Source organism: Protomyctophum bolini, assembly GCF_963924005.1.
Source record: "Protomyctophum bolini genome assembly, chromosome: 3".
Taxonomy (NCBI): Eukaryota; Metazoa; Chordata; class Actinopteri; order Myctophiformes; family Myctophidae; genus Protomyctophum; species Protomyctophum bolini.
The window spans coordinates 49,646,804-49,670,244 of record NC_137864.1 but is presented as its reverse complement, the minus strand read 5'-3'; the positions used below and the strand labels follow the sequence as shown (position 1 = coordinate 49,670,244).

General features: G+C 46.4%; 1 protein-coding gene across 2 annotated transcripts in view; it reads right to left on the bottom strand.

The window, feature by feature from the left end:
* Positions 1-260: 260 nt before the first annotated feature.
* Positions 261-23,441, bottom strand: part of tab1 (TGF-beta activated kinase 1/MAP3K7 binding protein 1) — a 29,184-nt gene continuing 6,003 nt past the window's right edge. The window contains exons 4-12 of one of the 2 annotated variants that reach the window (XM_080759411.1): positions 23,090-23,188; positions 21,655-21,793; positions 16,722-16,838; positions 14,011-14,122; positions 10,718-10,862; positions 7,701-7,914; positions 7,147-7,306; positions 3,528-4,833; positions 261-1,246 (exon numbers count right to left, since the gene is read on the bottom strand). In XM_080759411.1, the coding sequence (XP_080615537.1) occupies positions 4,608-4,833; positions 7,147-7,306; positions 7,701-7,914; positions 10,718-10,862; positions 14,011-14,122; positions 16,722-16,838; positions 21,655-21,793; positions 23,090-23,188 (1,212 nt within the window). In that variant the 3' untranslated portion in view covers positions 261-1,246; positions 3,528-4,607. The remainder of the gene's footprint in view (positions 1,247-3,527; positions 4,834-7,146; positions 7,307-7,700; positions 7,915-10,717; positions 10,863-14,010; positions 14,123-16,721; positions 16,839-21,654; positions 21,794-23,089; positions 23,189-23,441) is intronic. The other variant, XM_080759412.1, reaches the window with a different exon arrangement.

Below are 23,441 nucleotides of genomic sequence, written 5' to 3'. Positions count from 1 at the left end.
GGAGCAAATAAAATAATTTTGCTGACATCTTCTATGGCACAATGAACTGCCTAATACAACCAACAAGAGCTTGAAATTAAATTATTATAATTTCTTTAGTAAAGTACACCGTTAAATCGATTTGGTCTCATCACGTCTCAATTTCCCACATGGACATTCGATGAGCAAGGCAAGAGAAAAGCATTTTTCCTCAGCAATTCCTTCCGTCCCCCTCCACTTAATTCATTAGACCACCAACCACAACAACACAAGACACACTGTACATTATTGAATAGTTTACTTCAGCAAGGCACTATATCTCCCAGCATACATATAAGATTAAAAAAAAACAACATACATAATACATGATAAAACATACAGAATAGATACATGCTGTATTTTCCATGACAAGTGGAGAAATTGCAAACTTCCATTTGTGTATATTAATTGTACCAGAGAGAGAGAGCGGGAAGGGAAGTACTGTAACATGGTTGAACTGCAAGTCACTCATTGCCCTTAGCATTCCTGACTCCACCTCAGTTCTCTATAGGGACAAATAAGCTTTATTGGATGGAATCTCCTCTTCAGGAAGAGACCCACCTGGTGAAAATACCCTCTAAATGAGCAATGTGCTGCATATGTATGTTTAACTATGCCCCTACTGAATACGACTCCCTGTAATATTATGGCTATGGACTGGTCTCCTCAAGCCAAGTTCATGAGGTACATGCAGTTATTCACCAGGAATGTCAATTTTCAGGCATTTTCTGCCCCTTTCAAGAGGATATCCATTACTATGGATACAAAACCCTCAGTATTTTCTAACGGGGAGATCGCTGTTTGACTGTTAATGTATCCAATTGTAACTCGGACTGTACAAATGGAATGAAAATATCTGGAACCCAGGGCCATTTTGTCACATTTATACAGTCTCAGTTGTCCATCTTTAAATTCACAAAACATTTGTGTCTGTCTGTATGACATTTCTAACCAGCTGACCTGGTATGACACAAGGGTGTGCAGGGCCAAAGGCTATGTGGTTGGACCAACGGAAAAACTCAATTCACATATGCACACGTCAACACAATGTGAGCAGTTTCTGACGACAGACATCAGAGATCCCCCTTATCTTCATATTTAGTCAAATATTAAATGTGTACCATACTGGGTATACTCTGACAACAAGTACAACAGGTTTGCATAAACAGGTGGGGCATGTGCATGTTGAACTTGCACGCTTCCAGACTTTCATCGTTTCCAAGCAGGCCTGCGCCCCATCATAATAGTGATAAATGAAGCACCATGAAGTGCCTGGTGCTGGGAGTCTGGTGCAACGCACAGGGCCTGACCTGGTGAGAGCAGGAGTGGACCTGGTGAGACGTAGGAGGGGCACGGACAGGTGTCAACCCACAGAGCCTAGTCCTTCCATGCGCCAGAATGGTACCTCCCAGTCCCAGCAGAGTAGTTCAGGAGGAACGGATTGTGTGGCCCTGGTTTTTCCCTAATGGGACTTATCGAGGGTAGCTACTGGGACGTAAGTCGGGACTTGATCACCCCGGCTGGGTCACCTGAGTGAGGGGTATGATGTTGAGAGACCCGAAACCCCGATGACCTTGGGATACATCACTGAGGATACGTCCCAGGTGCATCCATTTATGTATGTATTTTGTTATATTATAAAGGGTATCAGGCCTGCGCCCCATCATAACAGTGATAAAGGGTAGGCCTGCGCCCCATCATAACAGTGATAAAGGGTAGGCCTGCGCCCCATCATAACAGTGATAAAGGGTAGGCCTGCGCCCCATCATAACAGTGATAAAGGGTAGGCCTGCGCCCCATCATAACAGTGATAAAGGGTAGGCCTGCGCCCCATCATAACAGTGATAAAGGGTAGGCCTGCGCCCCATCATAACAGTGATAAAGGGTAGGCCTGCGCCCCATCATAACAGTGATAAAGGGCAGGCCTGCGCCCCATCATAACAGTGATAAAGGGTAGGCCTGCGCCCCATCATAACAGTGATAAAGGGTAGGCCTGCTCCCCATCATAACAGTGATAAAGGGCAGGCCTGCGCCCCATCATAACAGTGATAAAGGGTAGGCCTGCGCCCCATCATAACAGTGATAAAGGGTAGGCCTGCGCCCCATCATAACAGTGATAAAGGGTAGGCCTGCGCCCCATCATAACAGTGATAAATGAAGCACCATGAAGTGCCTGGTGCTGGGAGTCTGGTGCAACGCACAGGGCCTGACCTGGTGAGAGCAGGAGTGGACCTGGTGAGACGTAGGAGGGGCACGGACAGGTGTCAACCCACAGAGCCTAGTCCTTCCATGCGCCAGAATGGTACCTCCCAGTCCCAGCAGAGTAGTTCAGGAGGAACGGATTGTGTGGCCCTGGTTTTTCCCTAATGGGACTTATCGAGGGTAGCTACTGGGACGTAAGTCGGGACTTGATCACCCCGGCTGGGTCACCTGAGTGAGGGGTATGATGTTGAGAGACCCGAAACCCCGATGACCTTGGGATACATCACTGAGGATACGTCCCAGGTGCATCCATTTATGTATGTATTTTGTTATATTATAAAGGGTATCAGGCCTGCGCCCCATCATAACAGTGATAAAGGGTAGGCCTGCGCCCCATCATAACAGTGATAAAGGGTAGGCCTGCACCCCATCATAACAGTGATAAAGGGTAGGCCTGCGCCCCATCATAACAGTGATAAAGGGTAGGCCTGCGCCCCATCATAACAGTGATAAAGGGTAGGCCTGCGCCCCATCATAACAGTGATAAAGGGTAGGCCTGCGCCCCATCATAACAGTGATAAAGGGTAGGCCTGCGCCCCATCATAACAGTGATAAAGGGTAGGCCTGCGCCCCATCATAACAGTGATAAAGGGCAGGCCTGCGCCCCATCATAACAGTGATAAAGGGCAGGCCTGCGCCCCATCATAACAGTGATAAAGGGCAGGCCTGCGCCCCATCATAACAGTGATAAAGGGTATCAGGCCTGCGCCCCATCATAACAGTGATAAAGGGTAGGCCTGCGCCCCATCATAACAGTGATAAAGGGTAGGCCTGCACCCCATCATAACAGTGATAAAGGGTAGGCCTGCGCCCCATCATAACAGTGATAAAGGGTAGGCCTGCGCCCCATCATAACAGTGATAAAGGGTAGGCCTGCGCCCCATCATAACAGTGATAAAGGGTAGGCCTGCGCCCCATCATAACAGTGATAAAGGGTAGGCCTGCGCCCCATCATAACAGTGATAAAGGGTAGGCCTGCGCCCCATCATAACAGTGATAAAGGGTAGGCCTGCGCCCCATCATAACAGTGATAAAGGGTAGGCCTACGCCCCATCATAACAGTGATAAAGGGTAGGCCTACGCCCCATCATAACAGTGATAAAGGGTAGGCCTACGCCCCATCATAACAGTAATAAAGGGTAGGCCTGCGCCCCATCATAACAGTGATAAAGGGCAGGCCTGCGCCCCATCATAACAGTGATAAAGGGTAGGCCTACGCCCCATCATAACAGTAATAAAGGGTAGGCCTGCGCCCCATCATAACAGTGATAAAGGGTATCGCTTTGGGTACACGGGCAAAGTGAGTACAGGTACAACGGGTATTGCATAAGTGGGCGGGGCATGTATGTATTCCCATTTCCCAACATTGTGTTCCAGATTTACATAGTTGCATGGTCCGCGATAGTCTAGTAAACACTGAAGATTTTATTTTACTAGTATGTAGTGTTTCTTGATGGCATCCGGAACGGGCTTAGACCAGTATGGCGTTAACCGGGATAATATTGATTTGTTCTTTGACGGTGCTCATATTATTTATTTATTTTAGTCTTTGGGATATTTCATCTGTTCAGTCCCAAAAGATGACATTTCTGTACATTTATTGTGCTTGGCCATTATTGTGGAGCGGCCGTGAGAGCACAATGAGGGCAAAAACATCAAGGAGTGATGGTTCCGTTTGGATGACTGATGCTGCCATTACCTCTTTCAGTCACTCTACCTGTAATCCATTCTGCCCTCTCCAGCCACCCATCATTCTGAAACTTAAACATATAATGGCCAATTGCACTTTTCCAGTTGGGTGGGTTTTAGGAATGGAGTTTGCTGCCATGGCATCCGATGCTCGCTATCCGTCGGCGCGGCAGAACCAGGACGCAGTTTAGGCCTCTGTCCTGGTCTGTCCTCTGTCCTGGTCTGTCCTCTGTCCTGGTCTGTCCTCTGTCCTGGTCTGTCCTCCTGCTCCTCTGACATGTTGAAGATCTAAGACGATCAGGGTCCAGGTTCATAGCAATCGTATTACATGATAGATGAGGCAGGCACAGCTGAGTGGGCTCACCCAGTATACGTGTCAAAGTGTCCCCGAGTGAGACACTTAACAACTAACAGCTCCTGCCGTGCGCTCATCAAAATCACAATCCCCCCCCCCCCCCCCCCGGGGACCAAAAAAATACTACTTTTCCCTTTCTCGTTCCGTGGTTAAGAGCAGCATCCATCAGTCACTCCTCCTCGTAACCCAAAGCACGTCTCTCACCGTCTTCAAGCCTTTGCCACGCTCCATCTGACATCCCCCCACCCCATATACCCCACCCAGTCACCATGCACCTCCTCAATCACTGGGGCCCCAGGCCCGCCTGCAGGGTGCTCTGGCCATCGTGGTCCGTTCCCCACAGCCTGTAGAACTGGCTGAAGTCCACATAGGGCGGCACCCTGCCTGTCTCGTCCGGCTGGGCCGCCTGGCTGCCCCTCTGCCGGAACAGGCTGCCGTCCCCCGAGCTGGAGCTGGAGCTCTGTGTCTGGGTGTTGGTGGACTGGAGGGTGGCCGTAGGGCTCTGGCTGCTGGGGAGAAGGGTGGAGGTGGAGGGGAGGAGGGGAAGGGTCGGGGCGATGGATGAAGAGGAGCAGAGAGGGGCGAGAGCGGGGAGGGAGTAGGCGGGGAGGAGGGCCGGAGGAGCGAGGGTCGGAGGTTCGATGTCAAAGTCAGGGGTAGAGAAACACATGAGGGAGGTGGATAGAGGAGGGAGGGGAGGACGAGGCGTGGTGGAGAGAGAGTAGAGAGAGGCGGAGGAGGGGAGCGGGGAGGGAAAGGGGGACAATTCAATTATGGGCTGCAGGACGTCAACGGGAGAGAGGCGGGCGGAGGCGTGGAGCGAGCTGAGGAGAGGGAAGGGAAGGGAGGGAACGCAGCGGGACACCATGTGGAAAACATGGCAGGTCCAAACGAGAGACAGAGGATGAATGCAGAGAGCAGACATGCAATGAAGTCTTGAATATGTCACGTTCACACGGTGGCCATACTTTGTCCTCGATAGGGTGGAGCATGAAGCAGGGCTGGGCAATATATGGATATTATATCAATATTTTGATAGGAAACTACCGTATATAATCTCTGGGACTTTTTTAAGTCTTTTGCTGGTGGTTAAAACCTTATAGTGTAAATATTTTGTGAAAGCACCAATAATCATCCCTACTAGTACTACATCATCACATGATCGATGCAGACGTAATTCAAACATAATTAATGTGATATTTGATTTTGTCCAATGTCCATATCCCTTATCCCTAAGAGCACAATGGCCGGCTTGTGACATATGACAGAGACGGAGCACAATAATGGATTATAGAAAAGAGGTCAAAGAAGTCTTGGAAGCACGCGCATGCTTCAAAACCAAACATTGATTCAGGACAAACATTGGTGGAAACCAGATGGTTGGCTTGAGTCAAATGTTCTAGCTGCACAGGAGGATTCTGGGTTCTGTGTTGGGCTGCGACAACAACGATCCATCACAGAACGGACATAAATTGGACAGAGTATTGCTGTCCCTCTCAGTCTGTTCATGCGTAGCCTATTCAGAGCACAGCAACTAGTCTGAAACATATCCAATTTCAAAAGGTTCAGCCTCTGAACTTTTGTTTGACAAAACGGACATAAATCTGGTGGAGACAGGCACATCTTTTGACCTTTACAACAACAGATCAATGTGTACGCAACCTTAAACGTTGTACAAAAGGTTTATAAAAGGCATGCACATCGACATGATTAACCCATTCTGAACGGGAACCCATTTTGGTGTCGGCATCATGTCATGCTTTAGCTATTGAAAAATAGCAGATCTACAAGCTCATAGCGCGCCACCGAGTGGCGCGCTACGAGCTTGTAGGTCTGCTATTTTTGAAAAATCGAAGAACGACTTGACATTTTTAGAATCTGATCTCAGGTCAGAATGGGTTAATCAGACCAGTGTGTGTCCAGTGAAAACCTCGTATGAATCTGACCTCAGGTCAGAAAGGGTTAAATCACAGGTGCTGGGCAAGTGGGCAGAGTCTGCAAACTGGATCATGCTCCCATAGTAAATATTATTATATTACCACAAAACTTAAAGGTGACATTTAAAGTATCAAGCTCTTCCTCAGTGGAAAATTACAAAGTGACAGTATGTACGGTAAACAGAACCATGCTGATTCTCATTGGTCGATTTGCCTGTGTGCTTCCTGATTGGTTAGTCACTGCGACCGGGTTTCTTTCGACCAATGACAAAGCTTATAGGAACATCTTTGAATGCAGATTGCGGCCCCTAGATGTGTCACAGAGACTAAATTATTTTTGTGAGCGTTTGCCGTTCTACCCATTGCTGGCTATCTGAATACCAAGCATATTATTGCTTATAGCAGGTTAGTGTAGCGGCCAATTTGTATTGGGGAGGGGGCGGGGCAGGGGTCACGAGACATGGCCAAAGCATGTCCTGGGGTCCCCAGCACAAAACGTTGAGAACCCCTGGTTTAGGGCATCATTTAGGTACTGTACTGTCTAAGAGTAATAATACTGAGCAGTGACCATTAAGCCAAAATAGTGCTTAATGATAATCATTATTATAGAAAAGAAATTAGGAGGAGAACAAAAGCATCTTTACGCCCGTCAGGTGTAAAGAAGCGCCTTGGACTCCTCATGCATAGCAGGAAGCATGAGGTCAGTCCGTTGCTCTCCCCAGGTTGGTAGAGGAAGTGTAGCGCCCCCAGGATTACATAATATTTTAAACCAAAACATATCACTAAGGGTCCCCTGCACACTGCTGCGTTTTCGGACCGGAATATCTGTGCAATATTCCCATTGGAAGGCAATAGAAGGAACCCGTGGACAGGGGAACAGCTTACCCGGGCGTGGGGGTCCCTTCAGGGTCCCCCAGGGTGGAGGCGGTGTTGGTCCCGTTGGTGAGGGTCCCCTGGGAGGGCATGACCAGAGAGAGGGTGACGCTGGTCTTACTGGTGCTCTGGCTGTTGGAGTAGGGCACCGACACCGGGTAGATGCGACCACCTGCATGACACACAGCAGTGTCTCAAAACCAGATTTTTTCCAAGGACCTCTCCAGTTTAGACCATTGGTCCACCGAACGAACCCCCATTTGAGAATTTGTATTCATCTCTGGGACCCCAATCAACAAATGCTCAGTGTTTATTTAACTCTGATAGTGAACTCGGACATTTTTCAAAAAGCAAGTTTAACACTAGCTTGTAGGCTACCTTTGGTACTTGTCCATGACACTCTCTCGCGAAGTACGGTTTTAAATTACGAAACGACATTGATTCAAATGTTGAAATACGGAGATACCAAGGTTTCTACCCGACGGCAATTACAGTTACTATATTGGGCATTAGTCCCACCGGTCGGTGATCTGCCAAATGGCGCCCCCTATCCATCCGTATCCTACCCTGTGTGGGCGTGAGCGCGCCGTCGGCCAGCGTGTAGTTGAGCGTGCGGATGAGCAGGCTCATGTCCTCGTGGCGGGAGCAGTAGGGCGCCCTCTGGCGGCCGGCCAGGTACACGTCGTGGTGCAGCCGCTTGACGCGCTCCACCACGGACTGGGACACGGCCTCCAGGGTGCTCTGCTGGGCCAGCTCTGCTGCCACCATGGCAACCAGCTCCTGGGACAGGACAGGGACAGAGAGACAGGGGACAGAGAGACAGGGGACAGGAGCAACAGGGGACAGAGAGACAGGGGACAGAGAGACAGAGGACAGGAGCAACAGGGGACAGAGAGACAGAGGACAGGAGCAACAGGGGACAGAGAGACAGGGGACAGGAGCAACAGGGGACAGGAGCAACAGGGGACAGAGAGACAGGGGACAGGAGCAACAGGGGACAGAGAGACAGAGGACAGGAGCAACAGAGGACAGAGAGACAGGGGACAGAGAGACAGGGGACAGGAGCAACAGGGGACAGAGAGACAGGGGACAGAGAGACAGAGGACAGGAGCAACAGAGAACAGAGAGATAGAGGACAGGAGCAACAGGGGACAGAGAGACAGAGGACAGGAGCAACAGAGGACAAAGAGACAGAGGACAGGAGCAACAGAGGACAGAGAGACAGAGGACAGGAGCAACAGGGGACAGAGAGACAGGGGACAGGAGCAACAGGGGACAGGAGCAACAGGGGACAGAGAGACAGAGGACAGGAGCAACAGAGGACAGAGAGACAGAGGACAGGAGCAACAGAGGACAGAGAGACAGAGGACAGGAGCAACAGGGGACAGAGAGACAGGGGACAGGAGCAACAGGGGACAGGAGCAACAGGGGACAGAGAGACAGAGGACAGGAGCAACAGGGGACAGAGAGACAGGGGACAGGAGCAACAGAGGACAGGAGCAACAGGGGACAGAGAGACAGGGGACAGGAGCAACAGAGGACAGAGAGACAGGGGACAGAGAGACAGGGAACAGAGAGACAGAGGACAGGAGCAACAGGGGACAGAGAGACAGGGGACAGGAGCAACAGAGGACAGGAGCAACAGGGGACAGAGAGACAGGGGACAGAGAGACAGAGGACAGGAGCAACAGGGGACAGAGATACAGGGGACAGGAGCAACAGAGGACAGAGAGACAGAGGACAGAGAGACAGAGGACAGGAGCAACAGAGGACAGAGAGACAGAGGACAGGAGCAACAGAGGACAGAGAGACAGAGGACAGGAGCAACAGAGGACAGAGAGACAGAGGACAGGAGCAACAGAGGACAGAGAGACAGAGGACAGAGAGACAGAGGACAGGAGCAACAGAGGACAGAGAGACAGAGGACAGGAGCAACAGAGGACAGAGAGACAGAGGACAGGAGCAACAGAGGACAGAGAGACAGAGGACAGGAGCAACAGGGGACAGAGAGACAGGGGACAGGAGCAACAGGGGACAGAGAGACAGAGGACAGGAGCAACAGGGGACAGAGAGACAGAGGACAGGAGCAACAGAGGACAGAGAGACAGGGGACAGGAGCAACAGAGGACAGAGAGACAGGGGACAGGAGCAACAGAGGACAGAGAGACAGGGGACAGGAGCAACAGGGGACAGAGAGACAGAGGACAGAGAGACAGGGGACAGAGAGACAGGGGACAGGAGCAACAGAGGACAGAGAGACAGAGGACAGGAGCAACAGAGAACAGAGAGACAGGGGACAGGAGCAACAGAGAACAGAGAGACAGAGGACAGGAGCAACAGAGGACAGAGAGACAGGGGACAGGAGCAACAGAGAACAGAGAGACAGAGGACAGGAGCAACAGAGGACAGAGAGACAGAGGACAGGAGCAACAGAGGACAGAGAGACAGGGGACAGGAGCAACAGAGGACAGAGAGACAGGGGACAGGAGCAACAGAGGACAGAGACAGAGGACAGGAGCAACAGAGGACAGAGAGACAGGGGACAGGAGCAACAGAGAACAGAGAGACGGGGGACAGGAGCAACAGAGGACAGAGAGACAGAGGACAGGAGCAACAGAGGACAGAGAGACGGGGGACAGGAGCAACAGAGGACAGAGAGACAGAGGACAGGAGCAACAGAGGACAGAGAGACAGGGGACAGGAGCAACAGAGGACAGAGAGACAGAGGACAGGAGCAACAGAGGACAGAGAGACAGAGGACAGGAGCAACAGAGGACAGAGAGACAGGGGACAGGAGCAACAGAGGACAGAGAGACAGGAGCAACAGAGGACAGAGAGACAGGGGACAGGAGCAACAGGGGACAGAGAGACGTGGGACAGCAGGAACAGGCGGTTGTGAGAAGGACACGTACCAGAGGACGATACAGGAGTATTGCTGTCATGAGGACAGAAAGACATTTTAGTTGACGATTTACCACTTGGGACCTAGACCAGATTCTACAAAATGTATTCTAAATCATGGCAGTTTTCAGAGAAAAACTGTTTTTTTTATCAGTGGTTTTCAAACTATTTCATGTCAAAGACCCCAAAAATTATATGTAATTCGCCACCGACCCCCATCTGAAAATATGTTGTTCCAGGGAGGGATCCCCCAGAAGCAAAGATTTGAGTTAAAAACGTTTGCTCTGAAAGAATATATATTATTCAAAGATTTGCGCCACATTTTTCACGATTTTGCGAGAATAGCAGATCCACGAGCTCGTAGCGCGGCACCGAGTGCCGCTGCTCATTATGCTGGTTCAGGATCAGCGCAAGCCAGGACAGGGCTTGCCTTGCGTGGTACACGCTGCTGATCCTGAACCAGCATAATGAATGAAATCACCTGCGTGCAATTCTACTTTATATCACGGATCCCGGCAACAGTGCTGTTGTGAGGTGAAAGCAAACTAGCAAAAGCACAAAGCAAATTAATATAAGAAGGTTAAAGCAACCCGTGAGGTCATATTATTGTACTTTTCAGTGGTTTCACCAATTGACTGAAAACTGGACTGAGGTGAATAAATAGCCCTGAAGCTAGCTTTACCTGATTGGCTTGTTCGGGGCCGAGGGCAGATTCCAGGGCAGTGATGAGTCCTTCTGACATGAGCAACAGGAAGCCCGTCACACCTTCCAATGACTGGCTGCCATGGATCTCTGGCTCTGCGATGATTGGTTTACCTTTGGCCATGCTGATGATGCCACATGCATGACAGTATACAGTGGGACGATGGGAGGATGACCAAGTGGGAACCAGGTCGAAAATCAATAAAGAAAGATTGGAAGGGGGGGGGGGGGGGGGGGGGGGTAAGACAGACAGACATACTTAAAATAAGAGATCAATTCCATTCCATGGTGATTTCATTGTACAGCTAGATCAGTGGGAGTCAGCACAAGAAACAGGGGCAATGGGGTTTTAGAATCTTCAAGAGATAATCCATTATTTGCTTTAAGTCTAAACCAAAATGAATAATTGATATTTAAAATTGCCCAGTGAGCTATGCATACTTAACATTACTGACCTTTTGTTTTCCAAAGTAACACATTTATTTATTATATGTTCCGAGTAATATTGATACTTCCCTAATATTGTAACTTCAAACTTCCAGGTGATAAGCGCACATTAAAATAATCTGCTTCTACAGCTAATATTCATTCACCATTATTAAGTCATGGATATATGAATTTCATTAAAATAAAGGCCATGTAAAGTTCACTGTGTTGTATTTGATCTATCTCAAGCAATTTTCAAGTCTCTGCAAATTGATTTGCATGCCATGCTGCACTGAATGGAAATGAGTGGTTTCTTGGAAGGTCGACAGAGACAATGGAACATTCTGAGCGGTAATGTCAAGTATATAAAGTATCTACAGTATGACTTCTAGACGTTGAGCTAAACATACACACAAATGCATGGCCCTTTTAATACACATTCAGTGAAATGAATATTGTACTTGATTCATGGCCCAAATATGACCTAAAACACTAGAATACATTTAGAAGTATTCAGCATTAAGTGGAAATTCAGCTTAAATTTGGTTAACGAATGATCATGGCATACTGTAGATAAGCTGATAGGTCTGAAATGGGCGAGTGTTTTCATTTCCATGCTATGAGGAAAGCAGACTTTCCACCGAATGCAGACTTTCTCGCCTGTTAATGAAGTGAACCCTGCCGGAGACCTTTATTAACGTTGCCGTCATAATGTACACTCGTCCAGACATTTTCCTAATATCCATGTCTTTTTGTTCTCCCTCCAAATGTGACGTTTGCCAGTCGCATTCCTCCCTGCTGCTTGTTTGTAACTCAATAAACCCAATTCCTAATTTTCCAAAAGTGGAGCAAGGGCTCCATAAACGGCTTGACTCAAATGACTAACATTTCCCACGCATCCCCACCTCGCCTCTGCTGTTTTGCCTGACATGGTCCGTCTGCCTAGAAAGACATTTTTTGTGTGATTGCTGCGTGCCTCTCTTAATAGCTTTATTTGAGCATTACCTTGCCAATAGGAAATGGTATAATGCGTTCCTCCAACAAGCTTTCACTATAGCATACAAGGACATCTGTATTTGTGTGTGCTGTGCTGTTAGACGCTTGTGTTAACTTAAGTTAAGTAAGGACTCGTGGGAGAGTTGTTTTGATAGTATTATGTTCCATATCCGGAGTCTTTTTCAAGTCCCCCAGAGCTCCATAAGATCTTCTCCTTTTTCCCCCCCCACTATACTAATTGTCTTCACTGAAAATAGACAAGCTTACAATACAATTACAATACAAGCTTGTGGAAAACAACAATGTTGTTACATTCTGATCATCATTCTTGCACTAAAATAACAGCGAGAGCAGCTGTTCATGGTTACACATTTCAGGATGATTAAGGAACACTGAAGGATTGTTGTTCATGTGTTGACATAAAATAAAAAGCTAAAACAAACACCACATAAATAATGGAGAGTTCACATGTGAATGAAATTAAATGTTAGTATATAGCACATTCACCATGATGCATTTGTTGGGTAAAGCCTTAACTAGCTTAATTACTATATCAATAAACGACATAACACACACAATTAAACCTATCTTTCAGAAGATGTATGTTAAGCTAAAAAAAAAACTAAAAAAGGTTTAACCAAGCTGTACTGTTTCCAAAATGGTCAATCTAAACAAATTATGCTGGTCTCCAATTCCAAATGGAAATAATAACAACAAATTACAACACCTCAACTTAATTTTTGAAAAATCTTGAAAGTGTGTGAACTATTGATTTAGAAGGCATTAGAAGAATTGGCCTCAGGCCTCATGGGATAAAGAGACATGATTAGACCTATAAAAAGTGATCAGTAGACTAGTATAAAAAAGTGATAAAGGCATAGAGAGAGAGAGACAGAAAGAAAAAGAGAGACAGAAAGAAATAGATAAGATAAGTGCCTACAACCCAAACATGACAAACCTTTATTTCATCTGACGGATCGAAAACCATCTCAACGCCTTTTTCCAACTTCCAATTTCCTGTGCTTTGCTTTCAAGGCGCTGAGGGGGAAATTCTATTAACCCATTCTGGGCGGGAACCCCTTTTGGTGTTAGCATTACGTCATGCTTCAGCTATTTAAAAATAGCAGATCTACAAGCTCATAGCGCGCCACCGAGTGGCGCGCTACGAGCTTGTAGGTCTGCTATTTTTGAAAAAATCGAAGAGCGACTGACAGACATTTTTTTAATCTGATCTCAGGTCAGAATGAAAACTGTCAGGATGTAGAAGACATTTTTTAGAATCTGATCTCAGGTCAGAATGGGTTAAGAGCATTTTATAGAAGGGATCACGATGGTTCAAGATTTGGGCCTCATGTGCTTGTCTCGGGCTATACACAGGAACAGGAAATGAGACGGGAGGGGGTGTGGCCGGATAATAGAATTTCAAGGGACTCAGCAACGGTAATAGAAGAGCTGGACCCCACTCAAAAAACACACAATACGGACAGGCCAGAAGAGAGGGAGAGACTGAGGAAGATGTTGCACTTGTTGTTGTTGTAGCATTAACACAGACAAACAAGGTACACACTGTATGTGTGAGTGTGTGTGTGAGCGAGAGAGCATGTGCGTCAGACATATCATTGTGTAGATCATATTAGTCTGGAATCTGTGTGTGGAACCTGCATTTCCAAGGGGCGGATTATTTTAAAACCCACCACCCATATTTACATACTGGGCCTATTGGGCCAACTTCGGGTGCAGCGAAATCCAATCACAACCGAGCGCCGGGGTCAAACTACATTTTGTTTTGTCTGTTTGGAAAATGTGTCTGGTTTCCAGGCTACATCTGCCAATTCTGTCCTCTCCTCTCACCTGAGCAGGTCGATGTCTGTGTAGTTGAACTTGACCCTGTAGTCTCCGATCCGCCTGGTGCTGCTCTGACCAGCTATCTGACCTGCCTGCCGCACGCGAGCTGCATCCACACCTATAGACAGGCAGCAACGCAAAGGTTAGAAAGGAGAGCAGTGCATGGATTAAAGCAAAATAAAATCTCACGACCGAAAAATGTTGCATTGACAAGTCCTAATGTGCGATTTGTCAATCAGTGCGAAAGGAGCCCCCCGGCCCCCACACTATGTACAATGATGATGTTTTAGCAATATTGTTCCTGCTGTGAAGAAATCATTGGGGGTTTTATGGAAGATGCTTCTGAACATATTGCAAAATTTGACGACTTAAAATACTCTCATCTTAAAATAATAACCGAAAATAGCCTGCACAACAACATGAAGCTTCTATTGCTTTCATAGAATAAATGCTGGCTTCTATGAAATCCAAATGAGTGAAATCAGTCAGATGTACAGTAAGGAGAACCAGGATGACTGGAAGGCTCAACCTACTGTAGAGAGTAATCATGGGGACTGAGAACATATTTCAACCTCTGCCGAACTCGGCGGTTGTCTCACTGTTGCATCTTAAAGGGACACTTCACCCTTTTTGCAAAAAAATATATGTTAATGACGTTTAGAAGCTTTAGAACACTTTCCTGGGGGTATTTATGTGTGTAATATGTGGTTTTAGATATTTTAGATTGTAGCAGTGAGCCTGTTGTCTCTGATGTCATGGACACTGGTCTCACTACCTTCCTGGACTACAATTCCCATAATTATTTGGTGCACTGCTCCTCCTTGTGGATAGGGGGGAGAGCTGTCTTACTGAGACAACATGTAGTCCAGGAAGGAAGTGAGCCCAGTGTCCATGACATCAGAGACAACAGGCTCACTGCTACAATCTAAAATATCTAAAACCACATATTACACACATAAAGACCCCCAGGAAAGTGTTCTAAAGCTTCTAAACGTCATTAACACATATTCTTTTGCAAAAAGGGTGAAGTGTCCCTTTAAATCATTGCAAGAACGGCCTCACCTACAGAAACCATTGTCTGACTCAACATTCAGGGAGGGGGAGGGAGACTAAGACGAGAGAGAGAGAGAGAGAGAGATAGGTCAAGGTCACTCTTCCTTCCCTTATCTCAGTGGTTCTCAAATGTCTGAAAGGTTTCATGACATTCATTTACATTTATTTTTTCTTTTAGGTTTTATGACCTCAATTACACCCACACAACCTGAACTTTGAACATTCAGTGGAAACATTGTGTAATGCCACGATCACTTTAATCTCAAGGAGCCCCATAACTCAGAGTATTCAAATAGACTTGTAAGGGTCCATTTGGTCACTCCGAGTTGCAGACCAGTAAGGGTCGATTTAGTGGAGTTTCCCTGGGCGCCACTTTGAGGGGCTCATCCCACTTTGAGCACGTCTGCCTAATTTAACCATGTACTGTATGCCCCATTGAAAAAACTAATCACATCGTCACGCGCTGCCGGTAATATAGATCTGACATTTTCTAAACATGTTCACATACGAGAGGGTTGCCAGACTTAAAGATTATCAGATGCAAGAATAGATTCCCCGTCATGTTTATTATCTGTGTTCTTCTGCTACTAATCGATCCACAGATCACGCAATGATGACTTGACTGTTTCCTTCTCTAAACACTACCGCTACCAGAGGGGCAGACGGACAGTCTGTCTAGTCTGCTTTATCTCACTGCTAGCCTTGTCTGAGAACGCCATCTCAATGGCCGCCAGCCCTCCAGTCTGAACAGTTGAACTGTGTGCCTGTATGATGTTGTCTTCTCGTCTTCTGAATAGCTTTTTGTCAGTGGGTTCTTTGAAGGTGTCCGTCCGTCTGTCTGTCTCACCCAGTCTGTCTGTCTGTCTGTCTCACCCAGTCAGTCTGTCTGTCTGTCTGTCTCACCCAGTCTGTCTGTCTCACCCAGTCAGTCTGTCTGTCTCACCCAGTCTGTCTGTCTTACCCAGGGCAGTCAGTCTGTCTGTCTGTCTCACCCAGTCTGTCTGTCTGTCTCACCCAGTCAGTCTGTCTGTCTGTCTCACCCAGTCAGTCAGTCTGTCTGTCTGTCTCACCCAGTCAGTCTGTCTGTCTGTCTCACCCAGTCTGTCTGTCTGTCTTACCCAGTCAGTCTGTCTGTCTGTCTGTCTGTCTGTCTCACCCAGTCTGTCTGTCTGTCTCACCCAGTCTGTCTGTCTGTCTTACCCAGTCAGTCTGTCTGTCTGTCTGTCTCACCCAGTCTGTCTGTCTGTCTGTCTCACCCAGTCTGTCTGTCTCACCCAGTCAGTCTGTCTGTCTGTCTGTCTGTCTCACCCAGTCTGTCTGTCTGTCTGTCTGTCTCACCCAGTCTGTCTGTCTGTCTGTCTGTCTCACCCAGTCTGTCTGTCTGTCTCACCCAGTCTGTCAGTCTGTCTGTCTGTCTCACCCAGTCAGTCTGTCTGTCTGTCTGTCTGTCTGTCTCACCCAGTCTGTCTGTCTGTCTGTCTGTCTCACCCAGTCTGTCTGTCTGTCTGTCTGTCTCACCCAGTCTGTCTGTCTGTCTGTCTGTCTCACCCAGTCTGTCTGTCTGTCTGTCTGTCTCACCCAGTCTGTCTGTCTGTCTGTCTGTCTGTCTCACCCAGTCTGTCTGTCTGTCTCACCCAGTCTGTCTGTCTGTCTGTCTGTCTCACCCAGGGCAGCCAGTCTCTGCAGCTCGTCCTCGTTGTCGGTGGAGTGGGGCCGACCGATCTGGAGCACCTGGTTCTGCCCGTCGGTGCTGTTCTTACACAGCAGAGCCCTGTTGGTGCCTGGTACCGCACGCACACACGCACGCACGCACGCGCACGCGCACGCACACACACACACACACACACACACACACACACACACACACACACACACACACACACACACACACACACACACACACACACACACACACACACACACAAAATCTGATGATTGAAAATGTAGTACATCATAGATGCAGAATTATACATGGAGTTGTAAATGTATAGGTGTACATTTTACATTCTGCTCGACTATGTTGTGTTTCTTCTTCTTCTTTCTTTTTACCCTGCACTTTCAACCTTGTGTCCATAATATTACGCAAAAAACATTATCTATATACTATAAGCAATGATTCACATCACAAGCTGCTTGTTATTGTGTATTACTTTGTGGATGAGAAGGCAGCCACACCAACCCTGGGTCTGGCTTTAGGCCTTGAGGTGACCCAAAACTGGATTATGAATAGGCCTTTATAGACTGACTGTCCATTACCAATGTTTTTTGTTGGTTTTTTTAACTGATATTTTGTTCAAAAAAAGCAACATTTTCTAATTAATTTGAAAAACTGATTTGAAAAACTTAATTTGATTAAAGTTTCTATTTGAGAACATTACCGGTATATACATTTATGGAAACATAAATGTATAAAATTAAACAAATAACTTTTGATTTAACCACTTAGTTAAGACCTATTCAATTTTTTTTTTTTTTTATGTTTTGAAAATGTGCTCCTATATGTGCACCAATTTTCAATAATAGGTACACCAAGACAAGTTCAAAGTGGTAAAAAAAAAAAGATCAGGACACATCATTGCAAAAATTGTCAATAGCGCTGTCAAGAAAGTGCCCGATATATCAGCTAGAGCCATGTATCATTATGTCTCTTAAGGAGTGGTTTAGCCTCTTGCTCAAGGGCAGCCTGAGAGAGGACATGTGACCAATGTGCTGATTGGTCACATGTTACAAATTAACCGCTGCTGGGATTCACACCTGTGACCTCTCCCATTACAGGACGGACCGTCTGCCCCACGAGGACACCGTGAGGCGTTCAACGTCACATTTAATGGCAAATGAACATCCATGCAGTAACAACCCCTCCTCCAAGCCTGTTAGAAGTTCACATACCCTTGACTGGCCACCCCCCTCAACATATCGAATTATGGGTCAAGCGACCTTAACTGTCAAATATATTTCACATCAAGCCACAGCTGGAAGTGCTTTACTCGGCCCCCCCCCCATGCATGCTGAAACCTCCCTGGGATTCAAATACTGTCAGGTCTGACCCGACGCGCACACACACACACCCACACACACACACACACACACACACACACACACACACACACACACACACACAGCGGGTAGGTGGAGCTAATGTCCCCCTCTCCCCTATTCTACTAATTAATGATCCCCATTTTCTGCTCCCTGCCTGTCCTTGAGACGACAAAGAGGTGGTGGAGAAGAAAAAAAAAAGAGGAAAAACAAAAAAACGGGGGAGGGGTCTAAGTTATTTCCTTTAATTAGCCTCAAACTCGGAGACAAAGGCAGCGACAGCTTTTACCCTTGAAACATTCCATTTGATTTGAGACGTGAAGCCGAGGCAAAGCTTCAGTTCCTTAGTCAGCCAGCCACGGTGCTGTTGTGCTCCTGCAACGGGTCGCATGCAGCCACAGTGGTCGGGCAATATAGATGAAATCGAGCTGGCGTCTGTTTTTTTTTTAATTATTTAACCCATTCTGAACGGGAAACCATTTTGGTGTTAGCGTCATGTTATGCTTTAGCTATTGAAAAATAGCAGATCTACAAGCTCATAGCGCGCCACCGAGTGGCGCGCTACGAGCTTGTAGGTCTGCTATTTTTGAAAAATCAAAGAGCGACTGACATTTTTAGAATCTGATCTCAGGTCAGAATGGGTTAATCAGACCAGTGTGTGTCCAGTGGAAACCTCGTATGAATCTGATCTCAGGTCAGAATGGGTTAAAGGGGAGACTGTACGAGAGGAGCTTGTGGTAATTGCCCCGACGAGAAACTCTGCAGAGAAATGGGTCTGGTTTTCATCGAACTGCAAGGAACTCCCCCGGGGGGGTTGGGGTGGATTCTGTCTGTGTGTGTGTGTGTGTGTGTGTGTGTGTGTGTGTATGCGGCTGTGTTTCAATCTAATCTTCTCATTGTCTGCCCTTCAATTCAATTATTTGGACATAAATAAAGACCCAAAATGGTCTCACACACACACGCACACACGCGCACACACACACACACACACACACACACAAGCTGTCAAGCTAGTAGAAGCTACTGCCCCACAGCTGCCGTGTGAGGGAGCTCTTCAGAGGCTGAAATAACAGTGGGTGTCATTCTGGACAGATGTTTTGGATAAAAAGGAGCCAATTTCGTTCCACAATCTGTCTGAAGGCTGACAGACTGGCTATATCAGCATGAAGGGAAAATGCTCTCTGGTTGCTCCAAGTCGGTTGAGCCAGAACCAACGCTCGAGTTAACCCATTCTGAACGGGAACCCAGTTTGGTGTTATAGCATCATGTTATGCTTTAGCTAGTGAAAAATAGCAGATCTACAAGCTCATAGCGCGCCACCGAGTGGCGCGCTACGAGCTTGTAGGTCTGCTATTTTTGAAAAATCGAAGAGCTACTGACATTTTTAGAATCTGATCTCAGGTCAGAATGGGTTATAATCAGACCAGTGTGTGTCCAGTGAAAACCTCGTATGAATCTGATCTCAGGTCAGAATGGGTTAAAATGAGCACAACATTATGTGCCAGCGGTAACCCACGTGTGTGTCTTGTTATAGAGCAGAGTGGTTCTCAAATGTTTTCATTTCCAAGGACCCCGATAACTCCTGAGGGTACAAATGGAACAGAATGGACCTGGAACACTTGGTTCCATATCAGAGTTACAGACGTGTTAAAGGAGAATTCCATACTAAAAGGCTTTCTTACCTTTCTTTGTAGTTGTTCCCCCTCAAAGAGGTCCAGGTGTTATTTTGTGCAAAAGCTCCTTATTGGCTAATGAATTGCATTGAATTGAATGGGATGTATGGGGTGTTGTGCTAATTCGCTTATTTCCATCGCTCAAAATTATATATTTTTTGTATATATCCTCTCTTCATAATGTAAATAATAACCCAAGCGGCACACTTTACTACTTATTTCGATGGAAATAAGCGAATTAGCACAACACCCCATACATCCCATTCAATTAATTTAGGGCTTATGGTAGGGGCTTTTGCACAAAATAACACCTGGACCTCTTTGATGGGGACGTAACAACTACAAAGAAAGGTAAGAAAGCCTTTTAGTATAGAATTCTCCTTTAAGGGTCCATTTGGAACCCCCTCAAGGAACCCTGGATCCCACTTTTTGAGAAGCAAAGTCACAGAGACTTGTATTGTATGTATTGTTTCTTCACTTTTGGTTCCTTATAAATGTCGCCAAACCAGGAGCTTAAGCTTATTCCAGGTGCATTTATTGTTAAAACTGTTCTAGGCTGGTATAGCCAACATGTAAGAAAAGACATGCTCCCATGGCTGACCTACCGCAATCGACCTTTCAATAGCTGGGTTTCAGAATTATCTTACATAGCGGCCAAAAATAGGCAGAGCAGATTTCTATTATTAGAGGTAATGGAACAGTCTGGAGTGCGGAATACAGTGTGGAATCAAATAAGAATGGGAGTGATCACATCATAAATAGGCTTCGCAAGTGTAAAATGTGTAGCTCTATCAGCTTGTGTATGCGACTGTGTCTTTCGTCATACAAAGACCTGATTTGTTTGCAAGTAGAATATCTCACTTTGTGTGCTCGTGTGTTTAGATCAGTGGTTCCCAAATTATTTAGTCTGTGACCCAAAAGAGAAATTAGTAGTGAAAATAGAGAGAGCTTGCAGATCCTATTTTCACTACTTTGTTTTCTAATTTATGTAATTTCTTAAAGTTTTTAAATTATGAAATGTCTGCGACCCAGTGTTTGGGAATCAGTGATTATCCCATTCTGAACGGGAACCCATTTTGGTGTTCACATCATGTTATGCTTTAGCTATTGAAAAATAGCAGATCTACAAGCTCATAGCGCGCCACCGAGTGGCGCGCTACGAGCTTGTAGATCTGCTATTTTTGAAAAATCTAAGAATGACTGACATTTTTTTTTAATCTGATCTCAGGTCAGAATGGGTTAATCAGACCAGTGTGTGTGTCCAGTGGAAAACCTCGTATGAATCTGATCTCAGGTCAGAATGGGTTATATATCACTGATTATTATATCTGTATAGAAATGGACACAAGAAATGTGACGTGTGTGGGTGTGCGCCTCTGTCATCATTAGCACTGTTTTGGCCGGGGAATTCTTCAAAATAATGGCGCTAGAGAACCAGCAGATTTTACTCTGAAAGGCCCGCCTTCCGTTACCCCCCCCCCAAAATCGTGAGGCATAAACTTCCGTTCTTATTCTTACCTCGCGCTACCTTGTCTTATGTCTCTCTAGGAGCGTTAATATTCCAAACGAGATGCATGCTGAAGTCAGAAGTGAACAGCAGTGCGCATGAGCGAAACACAAGGAGATCGCTAAAGATATATATTTTTATAAAATGGTTTGATATCAATAGAAATGACCTAAGGACGCCTATACACATCCAAGGCACTCTGTGGTTTTGATTTAGTAAAGACGTGTATACAAGTCATTAGCATAATTACAGTTAAGATGAGACTGTATGTGATGTGTGGGTGTGCCAGTCTGTGGTCATTAAGATGGGACTGTATAAATGTGATGTGTGTGTGTGTGTGTGTGTGTGTGTGTGTGTGTGTGTGTGTGTGGTCATCCGTACCCACGTTGGCTACGTAGAGCTTGTGGTTGAGGATGAGCGCCACCACGGCCGTGGCCCCGCCCCCCACCTCCGTCTCCAGCTCCTTCAGACGCTCCTGGACCTTCTGACTCTGAGGGGGCAGCTGGTGGAACGGCACGTTCTGACCACAGGATGAACAAAACATTAATGGAGGTTCGGCAGGAGATGGAGGAGAGGAAAAAACAGGAAGAAGAGAGGTGCAGCAGCCATAATAAGTGAAAGAGAGACCGGCAGAGAATAATAGTACAACAGGAGGCAAGAATGAGAAAGAAAAAAAGAGGACAGAGAAGAACAGGAAATAGAAAAAATCTAAACGAATTAAGTAGAGTACGTTTAGTAAATGTAAAGGAGAGAGAATAAGGTAAGGAGCTTGCAAACTGCTGTGATGGATATTCGGGTCCGTAAGCGCAGCAGGGTGCAGGCACATTAAGAGTTAGATTAAGGGGGGGGTGTGAGTGGAAAATGCGGGGACAGAAAAGGCGATGAAGAGGAAAGAAAGGATGTGAGATGGACGCTGTCCAGGCGAGAAAGAGACGGGCCATGCACAGAGCAGTCAGACAGTAGATATTCCAGACAAGAGGAGAGAATGTTGTCACAGGCTTATCTAATGAAACAACTGACGAGACCCAAATAGCACGTAATGAAATCCAATGTCTAACGGCTGGGCATTATAGTTTGCACCACAATCGAAAAGAACCCTGACGGTTCCCATTTATCAGGTCAATGTGCAAATATGCTTTGTCTACTAGAGATCCAGACCGTTGTGGGTCTGGTTATGGGTCCGTTATGGGTCTTTGTCTACTAGAGATCCAGACCGTTATGGGTCTGGTTATGGGTCCGTTATGGGTCTTTGTCTACTAGAGATCCAGACCGTTATGGGTCTGGTTATGGGTCCGTTATGGGTCTTTGTCTACTAGAGATCCAGACCGTTATGGGTCTGGTTATGGGTCCGTTATGGGTCTTTGTCTACTAGAGATCCAGACCGTTATGGGTCTGGCCGGTAGATCAGCCTTCATTTTACTGTTGACATGCAGCCAATGTGTTTTCAGATTTTTAACCATGGGTCCCTATTTTGGGAATGTTGTGGGCAAACGTTTTCAATACATTTAAAAAAAATAGCAGATCTACAAGCTCGCATCATGACACATTGTGAGCTTTATTTTTTAAATGTTATCAAATAGAAACTTTAATGAAAATGTTTTTTTCTAATTGATTTTAAGATTTTGCACTAAAATATCGGTCAAAACATCTGTAATCTGTGCTCTAGCTTTATCTGCACGCGCACGTGTGTGTGTGTGTGTGTGTGCAGGGTTCGTGCACCATTTTGAAAGTAAAATGTAAGACTTTTTAAGGATCCGATTTAAGGAACCCTGATGTGTGTGTGTGTGTGTGTGTGTGTGTGTGTGTGTGTGTTCACCTCATTGTGTGGCAGGAGGTAGTTGGAAAGCAGGTCTGCTTTCTCAGCCAGAGCGTCATCTATGGTCTCAAAGTAGCTCTTCTCCACTACGTCAAAGGCCTGCATAAATCGGTGAAAATTACTAAATCTAACATTGTGTACAACAGAGAAGCTTAGTTTTATTGTAATAAGAATGAGAAAACTATACATATTGTGTACAAGTTATTGTGTGAGAAAGGCATAGAAGCCAGCAGGCTTATTTGGAATTATTTCCTTTAAAAGGAGAATTCCGGACTAGGCTGATGTTATTTATATCCAGGTGAAAATGTTCATAACTCCATCTCGATCGAGTCCAAGGCAGCTCAGAGTGTGA